Consider the following 21,363-nt stretch of genomic DNA (forward strand, 5'->3'; position numbering starts at 1 on the left):
AAAAACCCATTTGATCCAACATCAAAGCACAAAAAAGTGAGAGGAGGCATGAGAGGATATTCATATTTCTCTTACAATAAAAAAGTAGTTTTGAAACCCTACACATACTGTACATTATGAATTCTCCGCTGAGAATAAAACTGCACTTTTCCTTGAGAGCTGGACTCTGAAAGTAGAGTCCCTTGAGCTGAGGCAGGGGTGGCCTATTTTGAATCGACTGTCATGCACCTGAACAGCAAGCTATCCGCCAGGTGTACACTGTCCTTTGTGTAAAAGCCAGCAGATCATCACTGGCTTGTGGAGTTGATGACCTGAGTGGGTACCTCCTCCACCTCTCCTTAAAGTCATACCCCTTTGTCATCCAGTGGGAAATAACACACTAGCATATAGCCCTGACAGGGCCCTGCTGACTCTGCTCACAGGCAAGTTATCAGTGCTGTGAAGACACACATCATCCAATTCTTACCATTCTGTTCAACAAATGCACTGTTTTGCATTCGTTTAGATATCACTGTAATTGTAATATATCTCTAAGTACAGATGTGCAGAAATGTTTTTTCAAAGGAATGCCAGTTCTACTGACTTTTCATACTCTAGTTAAATACATTTCACCATTTTGTATTTAATTTCTGTTTCTAGATACCACAATATATATCCCCTCATTTGATGGCACGTCTTATTTGGAGCTGCAGCCTCTTACGTTCCTTCTCCAGCATTCTCTACCTTCTACTGTCAAGGACACCAATGTTATTCTCTATTTGACAGTGAAAACAAGATCTGCACAGGGCACCATCCTCTACAGTGAGTACAGTCTCTTTTTATCAGAAATGTTTAAAAGCACTCTGACACTATGAAAGCAAGTATAGATAAAGGCTAGAAATGTATATCCATACTTATATGCCCATTATGTTTTCATACTGCTTTCTCCTTATGTATGTCCTTGTGAGTGCATAAAGGTTGTCATGTTTTTATAGTATACAGCAGGAACTGTCATCTCCTAGTGCTTTAAATAATGATGTTTTTGGTGGCGTGTATGTTGCTGCTGTGCCGTGTAAGAGGGATAAATGTGCATTTGAATGAGGATTCCAGCCAGTATCTGCCATACTACAGACATAAGGTAGATTATACTGTAAAAGCTGTTCTTAAAAGGTCTAACTATACTAGACTAATCTAAATCCTCCCTGGAGTACATAAATGTGCAAAATATTTTAATGGGAAAAAAATTCTTAGCTGCCAATGTCACTTTCATACAATGTATTGATAAAATCTTTAATAAGAAAGTAATCCAGGCATTAGGGTGAATATTGACAAATGGGGAATGCTCTATGCTCCAGGACCAACCACTGAAGGTCACAATGGAAGACACTCCTGACATTTGTGAACACTCGCAGTGTCAGCATGCATCACATTTTCTTTTATTAGATATTTCAGTTTAAAGGAATAGTTCATCGTATTGGGAAACGTTTGGAATAGCTCTCTTGCCAGGAGTTACATGAGAAGATTGATGCTGCTCTTACGTTGGCACGGTAAATATGAAGCTACAGCCAGGAACTGGTAGCCTGGTTCTGTCCAAAGGTAATAAATCCACCTACCAGCACCTCTAAGGCTCACTAGTTAACATGTTAAATATCATTTTATCAGCACAAAGAAACAAAGTTGAAGACAAGTCGTTGTTATTTTATGGGGGCAGTATGTGCCGGACAGTTTTTTGGCCAGGCGCGGTGCAGACGAGCCAGTCGAGCAGTTTCCAGTCTTAATGCTTAGCTAAGCTAACCAACTGCTGGCTATAGCTTCAAAGTCACTGTACAGACATGAGGATAGTATCAGTATTTTCATCTCTTTTGACAGGAAAATAAATAAGCGTATTTCCTAATATGTCAAGCTATTATCTATAATATTTGATATTATCTGTGGATAAATGTTTTCAAAATGTCCCTTTAGCAAATTGTGAGTGATTGATCTTTCCAGTGCAGCCACAGTAGAATTTCCTTTCAGACAACAAATACGTGCTCTAAAGCAATGTTGTGATGTAAGCCCCTCAGAGAAGTTCTAGTCTATACTGTATGATGGTGTCTAGACATGTGAATAAGAAACATTTTCTTGACTGAAAAACTTGCCCTCTTATTACTGTTGTTCTTGTTATCAGTATTATTTTTGCTCTCAAATATTTCTGTCTTTGACTAATAATGCAGAAATTATATGTCAGCCTGTGCTTCATTTCCAGTGGCTGATTACACTGAGACATTGAAAATATAATACTGTGTCTGAGTGCTAACAAACAAGGATGCTAGGCAACAGTTGCCATAGAAAAGACAAGAAAAAAAAGCAAGAAAACACTGAATGAAATCTGAACCGATCCAAGTTCAATAAGATATGCACAGTGTAGATGGCAATTACACAAAAGATGGATTAAAGGGACTGCCTCTGGTGTTGCAATATACACATGCATTCTTGATAATATCAAACATTAATATTGTAAATATTATATATCACTGAATTGATAAAGAGATACTTGGGATCAAGCAACGCAAGCAGTAACCTGAAGGCAAAAAAAGGAATCCTCATAAGAATGTGGTCACTCATGTGGGGAGCGAGGATTGGGCTGAACCTCTATGTCAACCCTGAGCTCTACATTGTACATCTGCCTCCTGCCAGCTCTTTTGTTCCCACACCTGTGCACATACACACACATACACAGACACATACTTCCCTTTGTTACAGAAGGAGATTTGGATAGGTAGGCCAGACAGCCACTGAGTAGAACCTCATAACAATGGAGCATTGTTTTGTGAGAATAGGAGTCCATAGATTTGAGGTATTTTTTTCAGGGGCTGAGAAAGCTGAGCAGTGAGAACCCATTTATCCAGCTTTATGTGTCTTATATGTCTGTTCATGCGTTCACATATGCATATATTAGAACCAACCAACTAAGGGGTGAAGCCACTGCACAAATGCATTGAGCTGTGAGTCCTCTAATGACTCCACAAACACATCCGACTGTGTGTCTCGGTGGGCAGCTCTTCACTCTAAAAAACTGCAGCCACCTTGATGTTGTGAAGCAATAGCTGTCCCTGTGTGACACAGGTTGATGCTAGTGGCATTTGCATTTATTTACATACCGTAGATTTGGAAGATTAGATTTTGGAAGAATTGACCATAGTGTGAAAAGTTACTTTAAAGTCAAATGTCAAATTCCTTAGAGTAATAGTAGCTTGACTTTTCTTTATCTGAGCTGATATTGGTCTCCCATGATGGCTAGTGTTCCACCAAAGACTTAAATCTTTATATTTAAGGAGCTATTAATTAGCCAGCTCTCAGAACCTAATAGGACTCTAAATTAGTGCTTTTTATAATGTTGGTGTACTTGAAAGGTCAACCAGATAAGCTTTAAATACACATAGACAATGGTAGTATCAATTTTGAGACAAATATATGGTATTCACACATTAGAGTGATAAAATATCTTAAGTGTTTCCAATTAGATGGTTATAGGTTTAATAGGTTTTTCAATAAATTAAAATATACTAGCATTTAAATGTGCATGCATGTGTGCATGTCATAAGGACCTATATCTGTTTACACAGTCACATTGTGGGTATATATGCAAAGGCAATATGTAAGTCTGTAGACCATAAAGGTTAGGGTTTAAGGTTAGGGTTAGTTTTAGGTCAAAGGCAAGGGTTAGGTTGAGTATTAGTTATGGTTAAGATTAGAGTAAGTCTGAAGTCTATAGAAGACTATATGTCTGTGTGTGTTTGCACTAGAGTATTAATCATGTGTTGCTTAATTCAGTAACTCGAGTTTTGGAAAGTTCAGGAGACATTATTCAGGAAATATTTGAAATTGTCAAATGATAGGTTTGAGAACAGAGAAGCAGAATAATTGCAAAGCAAAGCTTTTAGTATGCCACCCCACACTTGAATTACTGCTTGTTTTGGGATGTTTCTTTTTTTTTTGTTGTTGTTGTTTTTTTTTTTTGTTGTTTTTTTTTAATGGGAAAAAAGCACATTAAATGAACAAAAAGAATCTAGCTGTAGGGAACTGAGGTATGTGTTTTTTAGTCATATTTTTCCCCCAGAGAGCTTTTCAGTGCTTGATTACTTACCTTTTCCATTGTCAAAATTGCCATGCTATTTATATGAAAGACTTTGCATTTATAAAGTTGTAAATACACCAAAGAAAATTTGCTCAACTTGTTCCCTTTGTGTTCTTATTAGTAATTTCCATTTCCCTTCGGGAGCTGTGGACATGAAAAACATGTTTACTTTTCAGTTCTGTATAATAGACACAGACATTTTAAATATATTTCTGTAATAAAATGTAGTTTGTATTATTATTTAGAGATTTATTTTGAATAGAGAAATTAACATTGGTTTGAAAGAAATTTCCTGTGTATAAGAATGTGTGTATAAAAATAATTATAATAATTGCTGTCAAGCCAGCAAAATCACTCCACCCTCACCCTGTCATAAGTTGTCTTATACATCCACTGCCATCGTTTATCTTGCTGTGTTGATCTTAAGTCACTGCTTGTCTAAGCCTTCACAGATTTACTCTATAGATTAGTTTGAAAAATAATGACTGCTGTGTCAACTTGATGGTGTTTTCACTCCTAACCAGCTTTCACCACACTCAAGATTGGACATGAACACCACTGTAAATAAGAAAACATAGTCATATTTTAACTGGGTTAGCTCAATTAATTTGGTATCCATCCTATTCTTTATTATCAGTTATATTTACAATATTTCACCACCACAGCATGTTGTGAGCCAGAAAGCAGACTATGAGTCCTGTCATGAAGAGAGATGAATGTTCAGAAAGCATATATAGAGGGCACAGTGCCTTTTATCTAGTAATGCTTCCTGGCTTATAGTGCACCATCTTTTTCACATCAGAGGATAGGAACTGAAAAGAAAACTCCAGAGATCAAACAGACAAAGTTAATCAGAAGAGAACCAAAAGACATGCATTGAGATGCGGAGAATCTCTTTGCCAGGCCTGCTCCTTATTCTCCGCTCCCCTTTTTACACCTCTCCCTGAAGCAAACACGTGAGTCTCCCCGTGGACTTCAATTGTCAGCCTGAGAAGAGAAATACAAGGAGGTGGGGTGAGAGAGAGAGAGAGAGAGAGAGAGAGAGAGAGAGAGAAAGAAAGAGAAAGCTAGAGAAAGCTAGAGAGAGGGCAAGAGAGAGAACAGGTGACAGGCACTGACAAAAGGACGAACGCTCTGTTAGGCTTGGTGCAGAGTAACAGGGCCATGGGGACAGCGGGGAACAATATCCTTACAGAAGAAAAATAGAAAAATAAAAGATAAGGCAACATTGACATCTATAGTAAATGATATTTGTCAACAAATGAGTTATGGTGCTAAGTGGAGACAACTGTTTTGAAAAGGAGACAAAGGCTCATTGTTGCAGAAGGAAGTTTGCTCTGCGTGGTGTTCGTTGTCTTTGCTGCTGCATTCATTAACTGCAGATAGTCTCTACTGAATCTGTGGTTTGGCAATGATGTAGATGATTATGTGCCAAGCATAATTATATTTTTACTTGTCATTTATCCACACAAACATGTTTTAATAATATTTTTTGGGGGGGCTCTCTGTTATTTTAAGGTAATTTTTAAATATCAGATGTACAGAAAACATATTTGAAAAAAACTACAGTAAAATACCCAACATTATTTCTTGTCGCAGAGTTGCCATAATGAGAAACTGTGTGCAGTAACTGAAGAATTGTACAGATACAGTACACTATGTACATGTGTACTGTACTGTACAATGTACACTATATTTACTGTATTTTTGGACATAGTGGCTTCACAGCCTCAGGCTTATACATTTCAATCGTTCCCGCTGTTCAAGGTGACTTTGTTTGCTGCTACTCTGTTCCTACTAGAATCCCAAACAACTTGGAGAGACTCACTGAGTCATAATCCTTCTTTTCTGAAAATAAGCATCAAGTGAAAGTATTAAACATGGCATTTTTGCTTTTTTGTTCCCTGAAGTTACATTTTAAGTTTTTCCTTCTTTCAAGCACAAGATAGGATATGTAAACAGTCTCTTACAGCCATATTTATTATATTGTATTATTGGAGTATAACACAATGTTTGATGTAAGTCTTCTTTTGCATTTTCAAGCTGTACTGACAAAGTTTTCATCACATCTGACAAATGTATTTAGAAATCTTTCTTAACCACATTACAAACAGAAAATGATAACATCAGCCGTAATTGTTGGAGACATGGAAGTCAAGATTTGGATATAAAGCCTTTTTAATTTGAAACACTAGCCACAAACACAAAGTCTTGGCACATTATATACTGACTAAAGATGATACTTGTTTACCTTTTAGAGACATCCAAAGAATTAGTTACACCTGTAACTAACAAGGTGAACACTGGAATATCAAAGCACAAGAAAAAAAATCTGGTATTACTCATCTGTTGCAACAATTGTAGTCTTCACACATTTATGAGGACATGGTATCAGACTGAGATGAGATCAAAATTTCTCCTCCTTGTTAAAACAGCCCAGCATTGTGAATAAGCTGGAGTCAGCCCACAGTCATTTCAGATCCTTTTGGAAATAGTTTACAAAGTAGAGATGTTATTTGCATCAGCCTGTGACAAGCCTCTATTATGGTCATGATAAAACAGCTTTATAATGCTGTAGTCACAATTTGGCATTAACAGTTACATCCAGGTTTCTGACCTGTGTGATACTTTAAGAGAAACAGAAGTTGGATGAGGACTTGTCTCTTGCTGCTGAGGCTTTGCACCATTAACAAGAATCTTTGTTAAGTTGTTCATGTTGGACATCCATTTTTATGTCTCTAAGGGACAGGAATGTGTATAAATAAGCCCTGATAGGATAACAATGATAAGAAATTGTGTCCCTGGATGATATAGCCTGCTGGCAGGCAACCAAGAATTGATCCTGGACACACATTCATATACAAAGTCAATGTTTATAGACATAAAATTACTGAATGACACAGGGAAAGTATATAACTTTAACTTTAAGTGGGATGCAAACTAACTAAATGCTGCAGGAAAATAAAAAAAACATATAATTTTTTTTCACTCCAGTGAGTAATGCTCTGGCTTCCTACTTTGTCCCTACTGCTGCTATTTTGTCAGTGTGTAAGTCTTCCCTTCTGTGGAACAAGGATGATGAAACGGTGGATTATCTGGGCAAGATATTCCTCCTGTGGTCCATTCAGCAACAGTGGTTAGTAATATGGCACTGTTAAGTGCATCCCTGTTGAGTCTTATGACAGAGAAGACCTCCAAGTCAGCTTAGATGCATTATCAGAGTGCAGCATATTAAGCTAAGCACAGCCTCCCTCCGACAAAGAGATGGGGATTTTCTCAATGCCCCTCTTACCCTGGAGGAATCGTTCAGAGCTTTCATATCAGTTGCAATGCAGCTTTGAAACAACAAGATCAGCTTTTGCGCCATTTTCCTTTGGTGTCCAAATCCTCCACCCATGCCTGTACTTCATGAGATGGCACACATGCCAAACCTTTCGAAGACAAGACTGTCTCTGCAGCCCACACACCTCTGTCCAAGTCCTTGCCCAGTGAGCTACACCAATCCAGTTTCTGACAGTCCTGGCTCAATTTTCATTGTCATTGTGAAATCCAAGGGGTCAGCCCTGTTTGTGTTGCTCTTTCTCAGTAGCTCCCAATGGATTTTTGGGCCCCTGTCACTCTCTCTAATTCAGCTGAGATGTGCCTTGTTGAAAACACTGAAACATTTTAGGTCTCTCTAACAGGGTACCGTTCCTGTGCTGTCCTCTGCCCTGCAACCATGTCTTCCCTGACAGTGGCACAAGAGTGGCAGGCTCTCTCTCTATCTCTCTCTCCCTCAAAGAGCTGCATCCTTGTGTTGTCTGCCCTCTGCTCATGTCTTCTTAGACAGCGGTGTGGGATTGGTGTGCACTGTCTCTCCACCTCCCTTCTGAAGACCCTATACTAGCTTGTGTGGGAGGATTAATGCTGCTGCCGTCTGTCACTCCCCCGCTGCACTGTCTCACTTGCAAAAGACTCTGCTAGGCCAGCAGAAACTCCCATTGTGATATAATGTGCTGGAGTCTGGGAAGTGGCGTCCTGTTTCGCAACCAAAACAGCTTCAGACTTCAGCTTCAGCTCCTGTCCCTGCAGTCAAGGCCAGGGGCCCAGAGAAAAGTGAGACCCACCACACTGACTTCGATGTGGTGAGGCTGTTTTCTTAGACTCTCTTTCCTCCCCTAGAATAGTCATGGGAGGAATAAGGTGCCTTGCCATTCTTCTCGTCTTGTAACTGTCCTCCTAATGTTTTTAGATTAAAAAAAATCATGTACCTTCTTGGCTCAACATCATGGTTCCATGGGAACCCAAGCCATCATTCGACCTACAACATCACAAACAGCACCTGGTGACCTAGAGTGATGTGATGTGGAATAAATAAAGGCTGGTATAATGTATTTAGTATGGTCATACCAAAAAAGAGACCCTTTACTAACTACATTTTCTTATAATTACAGCTCAAGAGCAGAACTTTGGGGATCAGTTCCTTCATGTCTTCCTTGAAGATGGAACTCCTATTGCTAAACTTGGGTGCGGTGGCAGTCATGTTTTGAATGCCGCTGCAGGCCAGACCATCAACAATAACAGATGGACACCAATCACAGTCCAGTAAGATATGCATTTCCGTCTTTCCTCTCTATTCCCTGATATTATATTTCCAAATTAATGACCACTGTCTTAGAAATAACACTTTTTGTAATGAGCATTGAATGTTATATTTGTGTTGTTGCCTGTGATTGTGTGAAAATAGTTTTGGTTTCATGAATGTCAGATTTGCAGAAACACCAAAAGCCAGTACAGTATTTGTCACTGTAATTAAGCCACTGGAGGTAGATGCTATAAACACTAAAGTGGCTAAATGATCAGGTGATCTTTCCACCATGACAATCCAGTATCTCAAAAGCATAAAACTAATTATTGTAACAAACAACAAAAATGGATATCATATAAAACCATAATATCAATAAAACAGAGAAAGGGCACATTTGCTTATTTAAGCACTTCTAACCATTATGTTCAATGGGATTTTTACACAAGGTCGCATGTCATGGTGTGTTTGATAAAACCCTGTGAAAGCAGGCTGTCCACTACCTGTCCACATCAGTGCTGATCAGAGAATTATACAGAATTGCAATGAAAGCTCACTCCATCAGACAAATCCCAACTTTAATGCCCAGGATGGATCTCAGTGCACCTCAGCAACTGTGCAGTGCCAGATGTCTCAAAATGTCACGAGTCACATAAACAAAGAAAAAAAACCTGTCCAGTTTACTGGCAATGGTTTTGGCACGGTCAGGACTAACAACCAGCTCACAGACACTGCAAACACATACTCATGCAGTGCATTTGAAACTTCAATAAATCATTGTCAGAAACAATGAGACACAAATTAGAGATTGTATAAAGCTGAGTTTTCATAGCGGAACTTACATCCTATACATGATCATGCTCATCATGAACAAATCAATAGACCTACCATCTGTCTTCTTTAAGTATGCACCTATCAGACTGTGGATACATTTTTCATCAAACCCACTTTATTTTTTTTGAACATGCAAAAAGCGTCGAACATGCCAAACATCATTCCAAAATATCTGTTATTGTCCTTGGCATCTTGTAGATCACATTCAGATAGTTCACAGAGAGATTTATGACCATTAACCTTTGATATTCGGTCTGCTGAGGAAAATTGGCCATTTTGGCAAATGGCCGTTGAGCGTTTTCCTGTGAGTGGCTGAGACCCTCTAATCTTGACTCCATACAGCAGACAAACTTTATAGAATGGCTTTTCTTGTACTTTTTCAGAAATTGTTCCTAACTAGCATAGGTTGCACTGATACGTCTTTGCACTGCACTGTATACCTGTCCAGATTATTAAGGTTGAATGCTTGAGTCAAATACAAACTTTCACAATTCACAACATTTTCATATTATATCTTTAAATTACATTTAGCAGTACAATCATATTCACATACTTTCATTAACAACTAGTTAACATTAAAAAAGGATTGAATTAAAAGTTTAAGATTAAAATTACATTTTTTTGATAAGATCAAAACAACTTTTTTTGTTTGTTTTTTTTTTTAAACAAGGTCTGTTGCTTAGGATTTCATGTATAACATGATACAAAAATACAGCATAATATAATACAACACATTAAATGAAATAACCTATTGAGTAAAAGCACGATGTTGAGCCCCAAGAACATGGTGTGCAGTGCATGAATTGCACAACAGTAACAAAGCTGGTAGTAGCTTAGTTAGATAACAATGTAATAATCAAAATCAATTACTTGTACCAACTTGTCATGCTTGTCACTAGATTTAGCAATTTAATTTTTAAGGCACCTCCTTGCATCAAATGTTCCATAAAAGCCACAAGCAACAAATGCAGCTCCTCTTCTGGATTATCAGGGAAAAACAGTCTGCTCCTAAGTATTTGGCAAAAGATTTGCTACCAAATGTTGAACCTGATCCACATGCATTTGCATTTGCAATTGCACTACTTGCTTGTCTCATCCAAATAGGTCTGATCACAATGCTTCCCCATGCACAGCTGATCTTCTGTCTCCAAAGTGCACACACAGGCTTACAGCTCAGGCACTGTGGGGCAGAGTGAGCCGATGGGGGAAATGAGAGAGGCCCTGCTGCCGAGCTCTGCCTCTATTTATTCTTGATCGCTTCAGCAATTTTATTCATATGCAAATGAGCTTGTGACATCATCTAGTCATGTTTGAGCAGTGAATACCTTCTTTCCTTGGATGATAGTTGGCACCACTGAATACAGCTGCTGCAACTTGCTGCTGTCAGCATCTATGCAGTGCAGGCAGTGGTTGTATTAACTGTAAATAATCCAAGCTCCAATGACACACAGGGAAAATCCAAATTGCCTGATGTTAATGTAACATAGACCTGTCTCCTTTTTTTCTTCTCATTTTTTCCATCTACTAGTACTCACACTCTCTCTCAGTTTCAACCCACCAATCTTATTGTCATTGGTATGAAGTTGAGCTATGTTCTGCTGACACACATAACATCAAGACAAGAAAACATTTGCCTGCTGCTTTCATACAAATTCAGTTATGCTGCTTTAGCTTGCTCATGTAATACACGTAACCGGATGCCATTTTTCACTGATGCAGCTTTGTTGACACAAAGAGATTGTATGACACCTCAGCTCAACTTACAGTACCGTAGCAAGAGATTATATAAGAATATGGCACTTAATTTTCTTGATACTTATCCATGCTTTTATGCTCTGTAGTTTTGATAATGACATAATTGCTGCAACGAGTAGTTATGAAGATGGGTACCAAACAACACAGTAAACAATGTGAAGGGTTTATGACATTAAAAGCCCTCCAGTGGGTGGTCACACAGCCGTTGCTACTTCTAAAAAGTTTTAGCTCCACATTGTTTTCCAGACAGCATTAACAGAATTTTGGCAATATATCTCATTCAATTAGATGTTGTGTATATATACAAAACTTCATCATTAGACCCAGTCAAGGATCCTTTACTTTTCTTGACCCATCGTCTTTCTTTCTTGTCATCTTTGAGCTACAGAGGACTGTGGTTCAATAGTCTCACACCACTCCATCATGCTAATCAACCCCAACAAAGGGATGATGAACATTGTTAATAATCACTCAAGAATTCATCAGCCTATTCTGATGGTAAACATAACTGATTGAATCACATTCTCCTTCTATAGAGCACTATTGTACTAAAATGATCAGAATAACCCAAACAGGTTGCCATATACATGAAACATACTGTGTAGACATCCCTATAAAATGAGCAAAGAGCTTGCATTCAATTAACTTTCACTTTATAATCTGTTTAAAACTGTAATCTGTGTAGGAACAGGAAGTAGGATATTATAGCTTCAGGCAGAATATCAATAGTTTTTGTGAATGTAATGGTGTTGCGGTGCATTATGTTTTCCAGTGAAATAATGCATAATAGACAAGCGGACTGACAGTGGATGTGAAGCACACATAACATTACCATTACACAACAACTTTAAAGTATGTTTTATGCTTCTGGAAATGTTAAATTGCATTTTTAAACAATTAAATCTACAAAGCATTTCTAGCACTCCAATATACAGTAGACTGTAAACTTGGCAAGACAAAAGGCCAGCACTGAAATGCCCTGTGCTGCTATATAATTTCAGAAAGGGGAGTGTGCAGGGGAGAAGCTGTGTCATTTTTCATTTGGGGAGGACATGTTTGTTGTTGGCTTGGTTTTTGATGTTGGGAAGTTTTCCTTTGGGGATGTTTGGGGCAATGCTGCTGCGATTAAAGTTTGAGAGCGACAGACTCCAAGTGCTCCCCAGGTCATTTATGAGGCTGTGTACATTATTGGCTGGATCCCGTTGCGCTTAGCATTCACTGTTGGAGTCATTTTCATTCGTACACGGTCAAAGATCAACAAGGATGACACATAGCATTCTGCAGCATCACATTTCTTTCCTTGTCACAAGTGAACTCAGAGTCCCTGGCAGATATGATTATTCAAATTTATGCCACTTTTGTGTGAGCTTTTTTCTCTCTCTAGTCAAAGGAATAGGAGTAGTGTCTCAAGTCTCAAATATGGTTCTGACTTACTGGGAATATTCTTTTTTATGACAGAGGATTGTGTGTCTAGCAGTTCATGGATTTTGATGTTCATGTTGACGTTTTCTTTTATAGACTGTCATATTATTGTCTGTTTAAAAATGAACTAAATATTGCATTTCACTAGGAGTCATGCATGAATATTTGGCCATCACATCTGTAATTGTCTCAATTTTCTGAAGTTCTTTGTTGGATGCTGTGAAAATGTCAATGTAATACTCAAAGTCAGTAAAGTACCCAAAAAAGCTTGACAGTATGCTTGTTTAGTGATGGGATAGAGAATTGCTCCATGTCTTTTCATAATTCTGACTTGATTTGCTTCTTGCTTGACTTATGTCTAGTAAATCGATTTAAAATGCTCTCACTCCAATGAAAAATACTTGCACCACCAACCTTGTTTCAATAAGTGTATGAAAGTATTTAAACACATATATTAAATTCATTTTGCAGACTGTTTTGCAGACAAAACAAGTCCTTTTTTTGTCTTGCTTGAGGACACTTTGACATGTGGACAGGGGGAACCAGGGAACAATCAACCAAACCCATGAATAATGGATGGTTGATGAAGCTGACGCCCAGATGTCCTGAATTTTATTGCATGTAGAGCAAATTCAAAAAACAACCCTGAGACCTCCAGTGCAGGACTTGTCGGCACAGAGAGTGAGAGCACAACCACTAACACTGTGTCAGTGCCAGTTACAAGGTAAAAAGCTAACAAACAAAAACTATTTAAAGATGCTAACTACACGTAACATTCTGATACATCTGCTAGTCAGACAGATTCCTCAGCTGAACCTGGGTCTGACTGAGGCTCATATATGGCTATATATGGCTATGTTTCCTGTAACAGTAGCCATAGAATTTCTCAGTGAAGAAGTAAGTGTAGATGTGTGTCCAGCCCCTTTTCTGAGTTTTTTTTTAATTTTTTAATTTTTTTTATTTTTTTACTTTTTATGTAGGAAGACCATGTTATATAAAATATTAATCATAGCAGAATATTAATTTATTATACTTAAAATGTGTGCATTTAAAACATGTTCTGTTGTTTCATGATTCTTATAAACCTATTTTCCACTGACCATTGAATATTATTTTGATGTAAAAATATGTTGGTGTGTAATGTTGCCTAGCAACAGCTGCTGTAAGAGGAAGAAAACAGACAGTGCTGTGACAAGATGAGAATTTCAAAATAATGGCAAATTTCATAACGCCTCAGGAATTCTTTGAATTAATGTCACAAAACCATAAGAATCTCAGCGTTCTGAGTTCAACTTCTGTCCTGGTCAGAAACACCTGTTCACCTCTGTCAACTTGCTCATCAAAATGCTTGCTAATTAAGAACTAAGATGGTTGTTCAGTGACCATCTATCTACTTTGCATTTGGATGCACATATGAATATGTATATAGGGTTATAGTAACTTAAAAGTAAAATGATCACTGCTGTAATTAGTGTTTATCTGAGCAGTGGGTAAAGTCAGTCCCTGTGTTATTTGGAAAAGTAATTAGTGAACAGTCATTGATTACTTTTTCTGAACTACACTAACTGGTGGACAGAACCCATCCTCAGCACTCCCCCACTGGGTTTTAATTGCTGGAAGATTAATGGGGAAACAACATTTATTTTGGGGATGTGCCATGCCCCATGTGCAGCAGGGTGAAAAGTGAGATCTTAATATTGAGCATTTTGTTTTTAAATCCACTTCCTCTTGACCCGATGCCAAATCTGAGGCCGCATATGTTTATCACTCACACTGTATTCAGAGTTGTATTGACAAGCACTGCCATAAAAGATTCATTGAGGAAGTAACCAGCAGCCCTGCCTGCTCACTTTGAATTTCTTTTGTGAAGCCCCACAATGCCAAGAGGCTTGCTGTGTGCTGTCTAATTGTATTGGTGGAGATATAATGATAGAACACAGGCTACCCAAATTAATTGAGGCTTGCCAGTCACAGCACAAATTATGCAGCAAATGCTGCAGTGCTTCGTGTGAGAAAGTCACTGCACCAGAGCCAGAGCTGGCATTACTGTCAATGTAGGTGTAGATTATGGTGTGATACAGGGCTTGTTGCACTTAAGGAAAAACCAACAAACAGATCCACCTTGACATCTTATGCAGTTGTGTAATGTTACATTTCAGAGTAGTACTTGATTATTAAGTATATGAGGGGGTTTATTTTCCCTCTCTTCAGTCATATCGGTTGTTTAATTCTATTCTATGCTAAAAAGAATATCATAGTAACAGGTGGTACATATCTTCCTTTATATGTAATATGTGTGACCCATTTACATTCTGTCTGCTCACAGGTCTGAAACTCTCTCTGAGCATATTCTCTAGCTTCAGAACTAATAGATTCTCGACTCTAAATCACTAAATGACTTGCAAATTATAAACGCACCACCACCATGTTCCACATTATCATTTGCTTTTTGTACGAATCTGGTATATGATTAGAATAATAAACCGTAAGAAAGTGACATCTTGCCTATCAGCCAGTGAAAACTGTTGCAAGGACACCAGCACAGTGCGTGATGTTTTACTGCCATCTGTTGCCAATACTCTCAGATGTTTTATGCAATAGTAATATTTTAATGATGATCCCACCCTCATTATTAATTTTCTGCAGGGGACTATGAGGGAGGCACGTTCAAATAGGATTGTAAAAGACAAAACACCTACCATCAGGTTTAACAAATACCTTTGTGTAAAGGTGCTGTGCTGAAAATATTTGCAAGGTCCCTTAACATTGCAGGTAATATTTCAGTGGTGATCCTCAGGAAAGTTGCAGTAATGCAGTTACACTGAATTAGTCACACACCAGACACAATCTAAATGAGGATGTTAGAGATGACAAATCACTTGTGATTAGAGCATTAGCCAGATGAAGAAATGCATAAATAATGATTGAGTAAGTAAAAACGATCACAGCCATATTGTGGTTTTGTGTGTTTGGAGAATATGAAATATTCATACGTTTTTGTTTGTTTACCTCAAGTTGGGAATTTGCTATTGTTGGTCCTAAGAGACCCAGCAGTGAATGGAGCACAGGGAGCCCAATAAGAAATTGCAGAGTGCTTCATCTCAGCATTCAACAAACCCCAGCCTCTTTTTCCTCTGATTCACTCATATGTTTGTTTGTGTAATAGAATCCATTGTGGTTTTGTGTTCATATGTCTCTGTGTGTGGTGGTGGTGGTGGTGGTGATGATGATGATGTGGGGCTGTGGGGCATATTCCTTGCTATCTAACTGCTAGCAAGTAGTCATACAGTAGTCATCTTTATAAATAGCCATATTTGCCTTAGAGCAAGACTGATGTAAATTAGCCTGGTAGAGCATTCAATGTGCTCACGAGAGTTCATCAAGTAACATCATCCTGTTTGCTTAGTGAGCATGCTCTCTATGTCTCACAGGGGCAGTCTTTGCAGCATTAGCAGGCCAAATAAAATGCTGCTGTACTAAACATCAAAATATGCCTCAAATGCCTTTGGCAACAGAGTTGTGTAACAATATTGTGATGTTTTATACCTTGCCAACTTTATGTTTTTGCTGCATAAAGTCACAGATTGCAATATTGGATCATTTCAGTCTTTTTGTTAGGATCTTTTTATATTATTGTTATTTGAAAATAAACAGGAGGGCCATGTAATTCTCTGAAATCTCACTCACTCACCCACTGATCACGTACTGTTATGCTAATGTTGGGAGAATGACCTCAGAAACACACCAGGCACCCCGTGGATGGGTGATAGCTGTCTTCTCTGGACATTAGGTTGCATTTCACGTTTGCAGTCTTAAATATGCCTTAATTCATTAGTGTGTGTGTACAAAATAGCTCTCGTGATTTCCATACCTGTAATTAGTCTTACCTGAAGTTGTATGCGTGTGATTGCCTCAGGGAGACGTCCTGGAAGGCTGTTTCAAATTAGCAGGAGGGCAATTGCCCTGATTGTTTCCATCTGGCCATTAAAACAGACATTTGAAAGGTTTTTCCTCATCAGCAGAGGTACAATCACAAAGAATGAGCGAATGAATTTTGCAGACTCTGATTTGTGGTTATTACTTGTGTTACATCTTTACAAGCAAACAGTGAATAAGCCTATGGAACAAAAGTGCATTGTTGAGATTACTCCCTAACAGAATCCTGTTTATGCATGCGGTGCAGAATGTACAACCTTTTGCATAATGTGCAGCCCGGTAAAGAGGCTGCTATTGTATGTTGCCAGTGTAAAGCCAATGATGAATAGGAGAGAGGGAATCACTTGACTTTGCCAAAGCTGGAAAATGACACAAGTAGACCAGCTACTTAACATTATGGCTGCAACATTAATGACTACTACAATTGTATATTTCCCCTGAGAGACTCAGAGGGTCAAATGATAAAATTGTCTTCCTTCTCATTAGGTTTATAATGTATATCTAGTTTGTGCCCTCATTTTTTATCATTAATTAATCCTGAATGACATAATGAGCACTTATACCCATCATCATGTTTTTGCAGCTGACTTGTTTCCTTATCATTATTATTATTAGTAATAATATTATTTGATATTATCATATGAAATGGTAATGCATGTAATACACTTGACACTTGTCATGTAAAATTAAACTAGTTCTGACTGGTTATCTTAGTGTGTGGTTTATCTTTATTTTAGTGAATTTACCGGCATTATTATGTGAATTGCATTGCAGCTGAGGAACACAACAACTTAAAGAATATCACCGCAGCACTGAGCAGAAACCTATTTCTGGTCTTATTATTTAAATCCAGCTGTGGAGGCCATTCTCTGTTTCTGTTGTCTCTCTTGGGTTTGAGCTTTAGCTTTGGATACAAATGCACCATTGCTTCTAGCCAAATCTACCAGTGCATAAAGTTTCTCATAAAACAGTGTGTAATGTATACGTTGTCATACACACTCATTTTATAGAATGGTCTCAGTGGTCACATTAGCAGCTCCATTACTGTGACTGCTCTGTCTGTCTCTCCATCAGAATATTTTTCATGCTTTGCTGGATTTATTGTGTTTATCAGATATTGTGGAGAGCATCCTTTCTAACTAACCCTGCTCTCTCTCTGTTCTCTCTCGACAGATACAATCTGCCTGTCGGCAAACAAGGAGGGTCATGTATGATTGAAATAGCTACAGATAATGGCACAGCTCAGCGTCTTGAAGAGTATGTGTTGCATCCCGTGTCAGAGGTAACCTGACCTTCCTGCAGTCAAATCAAGTCTTTGTACAGCCATTATCTCAAATAAGCATTTCTAATCCATAATTATGTCTTTGGTATCTGCTTACTTTTACAGTACAATTTATTTTACACATATCAAAAAGCTTATTAAAACAGTAATATCATTTGGCATGCATGATTCCCAGCATCCATGACTAAACAATCAGAGGAAATGCATACATTGTATGCTGCTTTTTTCCTGAATGTCATACATTAAAAAATGCAAGGGGCTGTGTTGGTGGCAGTTGCTTCCAGTACTTGTGAGACATCATGTCATGTGGTGACATAATCATGAATGTAATGTTAAAATAATCCTGGAATTCCAGTTTGAGTGATAGCTCTACAAGTTTGAAGGCTTATCCAGTTCATTCATTTTATCCTCGTCATAGCAACCATGAGGTAAACTGCAGAAATACAGCATTCACCATTCAAAGTAAACTATCAGGAATGTGTTGGCCAACACAACACCTTTTAGGTGCAAAAGTTCAGGAAGGTTCAGCTGAGACCCCCACTGTTTCAACAGGGTGACCTCAGTTAAGATGCAATATATAGCAGCATTTACAATCCAGCAAACTCACAACACGTAGCATTTAGTGTGTACATAATGGAACAGACAGTAATATAATTATAGCATCAAGTATCTCAGTTTTTGATCAGACAATTTCTGATGTAAAATCTTATTTTTGCTCATTTTAAACTGCCACAGCTTTTTAATGTTTTGGCTTTTGTCCAATGACAAAAGGAAACTGAAATATCTTAATGATTTATTTATATATTTATATTCATAAAATATTTCAGTGTCAGTAATATCTGAAACATTACTGACACTGAACTATATTATTTAAAAAATATATTGTTTTGGTATTGGCACTCATGATCCAGTATAGCTGCACTAATACCAAAGAATTTGAAAGGATACTGTAAATAATGTTGGTTGGTTTACACAAACTAAAAGTTCAAGGAGCTGCCTGTGAACAGCTAAATTATGGATTGTATGAGTTTTCCATTTACATTTATTATTGCCTTTAATCAAATATAGAACTGGTGACAGCAACATCATGAGCAGATTAACCATATGTTATTAAAGCCAGCCTCGCACACTGTTTTTAACTAACAGCAGTTGTTTATGAATGGAGAACAGGAGCTCCCATTAAAAACATGTGCACCTGTTACATTATTTGCCAAGATGACACTTTGCAAGCATGTGAGTAGCACTAAGCTAGTTCTCACTTGTTAATCACAGGCTGGTCTTTTCACTCTGGCTCATTAATTTGATTAACAACACCTATATTTATTATTAAATTAATAATTTTGGTTGTCACTTTCAAAGACACAGAGAGGGGCTCAACCTTCCCACAGGCTCAACATGCCTCCCTCGCCCTCATTGTGATTTATGGTCTTCTAATTTGAGATGCCAAGATGTTTTTGTTTTTTCCATTTTTCTTTATAACACATTCATGACACAAGTGTCTTACATGCATTAGCTATAAGTATTTTGCACAGTGGTTGCCACTTAACCTTTACCAACTTTTATTTCAGACTAATGCATTACCAAGATTTACAGTTAATGTGAGTGAATTAGTTTGGATTTTTTTTAGTGCTCAGTGCCAGTCATATTTAACTAAAAGATAGCCGGTATGCAGCAGATGGGCTTTGAGTTGATTATATACTGTTGTGGAAAAGTGGAAAAGTCATGCATGTTGGAATAGAGGAATAAAAGAATCTGCTTGACTAGCTACTAGCTACTAGTCAACAAGGGAAGTTCACATAGTAGCCTTAATGTCTTGAGAGTCTGAGGGTAGAGCATGTCATATGAGATACAAATTGTAAAGATCTTTGAGGCAAATTTGTGGTTTTAGATCATATGAATAACCTGATGTGACTTAAGTGAACCCATAGAGTAACTTGCGAGTTAAGACCAACAGCCCCTACATGACCCGGCGGCAGCTTCCTGTCTAGACTTTTGGGGCTCATCAGGTTAAGCAGATGTCAGTGCAGCACTACTCAGAACAATTACCAAAATAGTGGTATATGTCAAATTATAACAGAAATGCTGGACTGCAAAGTCACTAAAACAAGTCATAGCCAGTTTTATTCTTGGGAATTTAGGTTGGAGAGTTTTAAATACAAAGTATTTTTAGATTCTGTCCCAAATCTCACAGATTGCCGGTGTAGGGATTCAAGGCCTGGAGCAAGTGAATATATTGATTATTTTGCTTTGAACTGTTACTGCTACATTTTTAACTGGTCATCCCCACAAAGAAAGCTTTTAGTGCTCAATAACAATTAAACTGTGCCACAATGTTTGTCAGTTACTCATCTATATAGGCCAACATATGCATAAGAAGAATATGTAGATATAATAATGGAATGGATGTCACATTGACTAGTGCTGCCTTCAAATAGAACTTGAAAATCAGCATACAGCACACATGAACTGCTGTAAGTCCACTCACAAAGTCATGAATATTACATCAGCGGGTCTTTCAAATGGACTCTTCTCATAAACATGGTAAACATACTTGAAGGCATCATAAAGTCATTCCATATCAGTCCATCGTCATCATGTGGCTCCAGTGGCTTATAGCTGGTTGTATCACATAAAATACAGTTTAGCTCATTGTAAAAGTATCTAGCCACAGCTGCTTATTTTATTTGAGTCTTCAGCTTTGTGAAATATACTTTTAGGGCTCTTAACTTTGTGGTGCCATTACACACATGTTCCTGTGAACCCTGTCATCCGTGCCTCTTTATAGGCTTTCGAATATGCTGCAGTTATGTCAATTAAAGCCTGCGTAAAGCCAACGTTTCAAATGATTATGTGGTCTAACGCCTCACCGTCCCTCCACTGAACACCTCCACTGCAGCTGTCCAACACCTTCTCTCCACCGCCAGCATGGAGCCATGACGGATTTTACAGTGGAGGGACGTCAAACTCATATAAATTCTTATAAGACTGCCTAGTTTTCATAATACATGAATCATATGAAATTGAAAATGTCAAGATTCAGTGATTTGATATGTTCACAGTGCCATTAAAATGCCATATTTGCTGTATTCTTTATGAAGGATTTTTATCCTATGTTGTATCCCATGCAAAAGTGAATATCATCAGCATAGCTTTGAAATTACACAGAATGTCACCCAATGGAACCATGTAGAGAAAGACAAAGTCAAGCAAGAACTGTGCCTTGACCCACATAAGTAAGATTTATAGTTTCTGACATAACAGCCCTCTATAACAACAGAGTGTGTCTGACTCAACCATTTAATACATGACATAAGAGGCCTACATTGTGAAAAGTATGAAGTGGGGTGATGGGTAGAGGTAGAGTGGGGTCATCCACTAACCATAAGGTCGGCGGTTCGATCCCTGGCTCCTCTAGTCAGTGTGTTGAAGCGTCCTTGGGCATGAGACTGTACCCCCAATTGTTCCTGAGTGCCA

The 21,363-nt window shown here is 38.0% G+C and overlaps 1 protein-coding gene across 1 annotated transcript in view; it reads left to right on the top strand.

Annotated features, from left to right (window-relative positions):
* eys (eyes shut homolog) overlaps positions 1–21,363 on the top strand; it is a 140,041-nt gene that overhangs the window by 94,973 nt on the left and 23,705 nt on the right. Inside the window, exons 39-41 of the mRNA XM_051076578.1 lie at positions 640–801; positions 8,530–8,680; positions 17,781–17,889. Of these exons, the coding sequence (XP_050932535.1) occupies positions 640–801; positions 8,530–8,680; positions 17,781–17,889 (422 nt within the window). The remainder of the gene's footprint in view (positions 1–639; positions 802–8,529; positions 8,681–17,780; positions 17,890–21,363) is intronic.

This window comes from Lates calcarifer, linkage group LG16_LG22, assembly GCF_001640805.2.
Source record: "Lates calcarifer isolate ASB-BC8 linkage group LG16_LG22, TLL_Latcal_v3, whole genome shotgun sequence".
Taxonomy (NCBI): domain Eukaryota; kingdom Metazoa; phylum Chordata; class Actinopteri; family Centropomidae; genus Lates; species Lates calcarifer.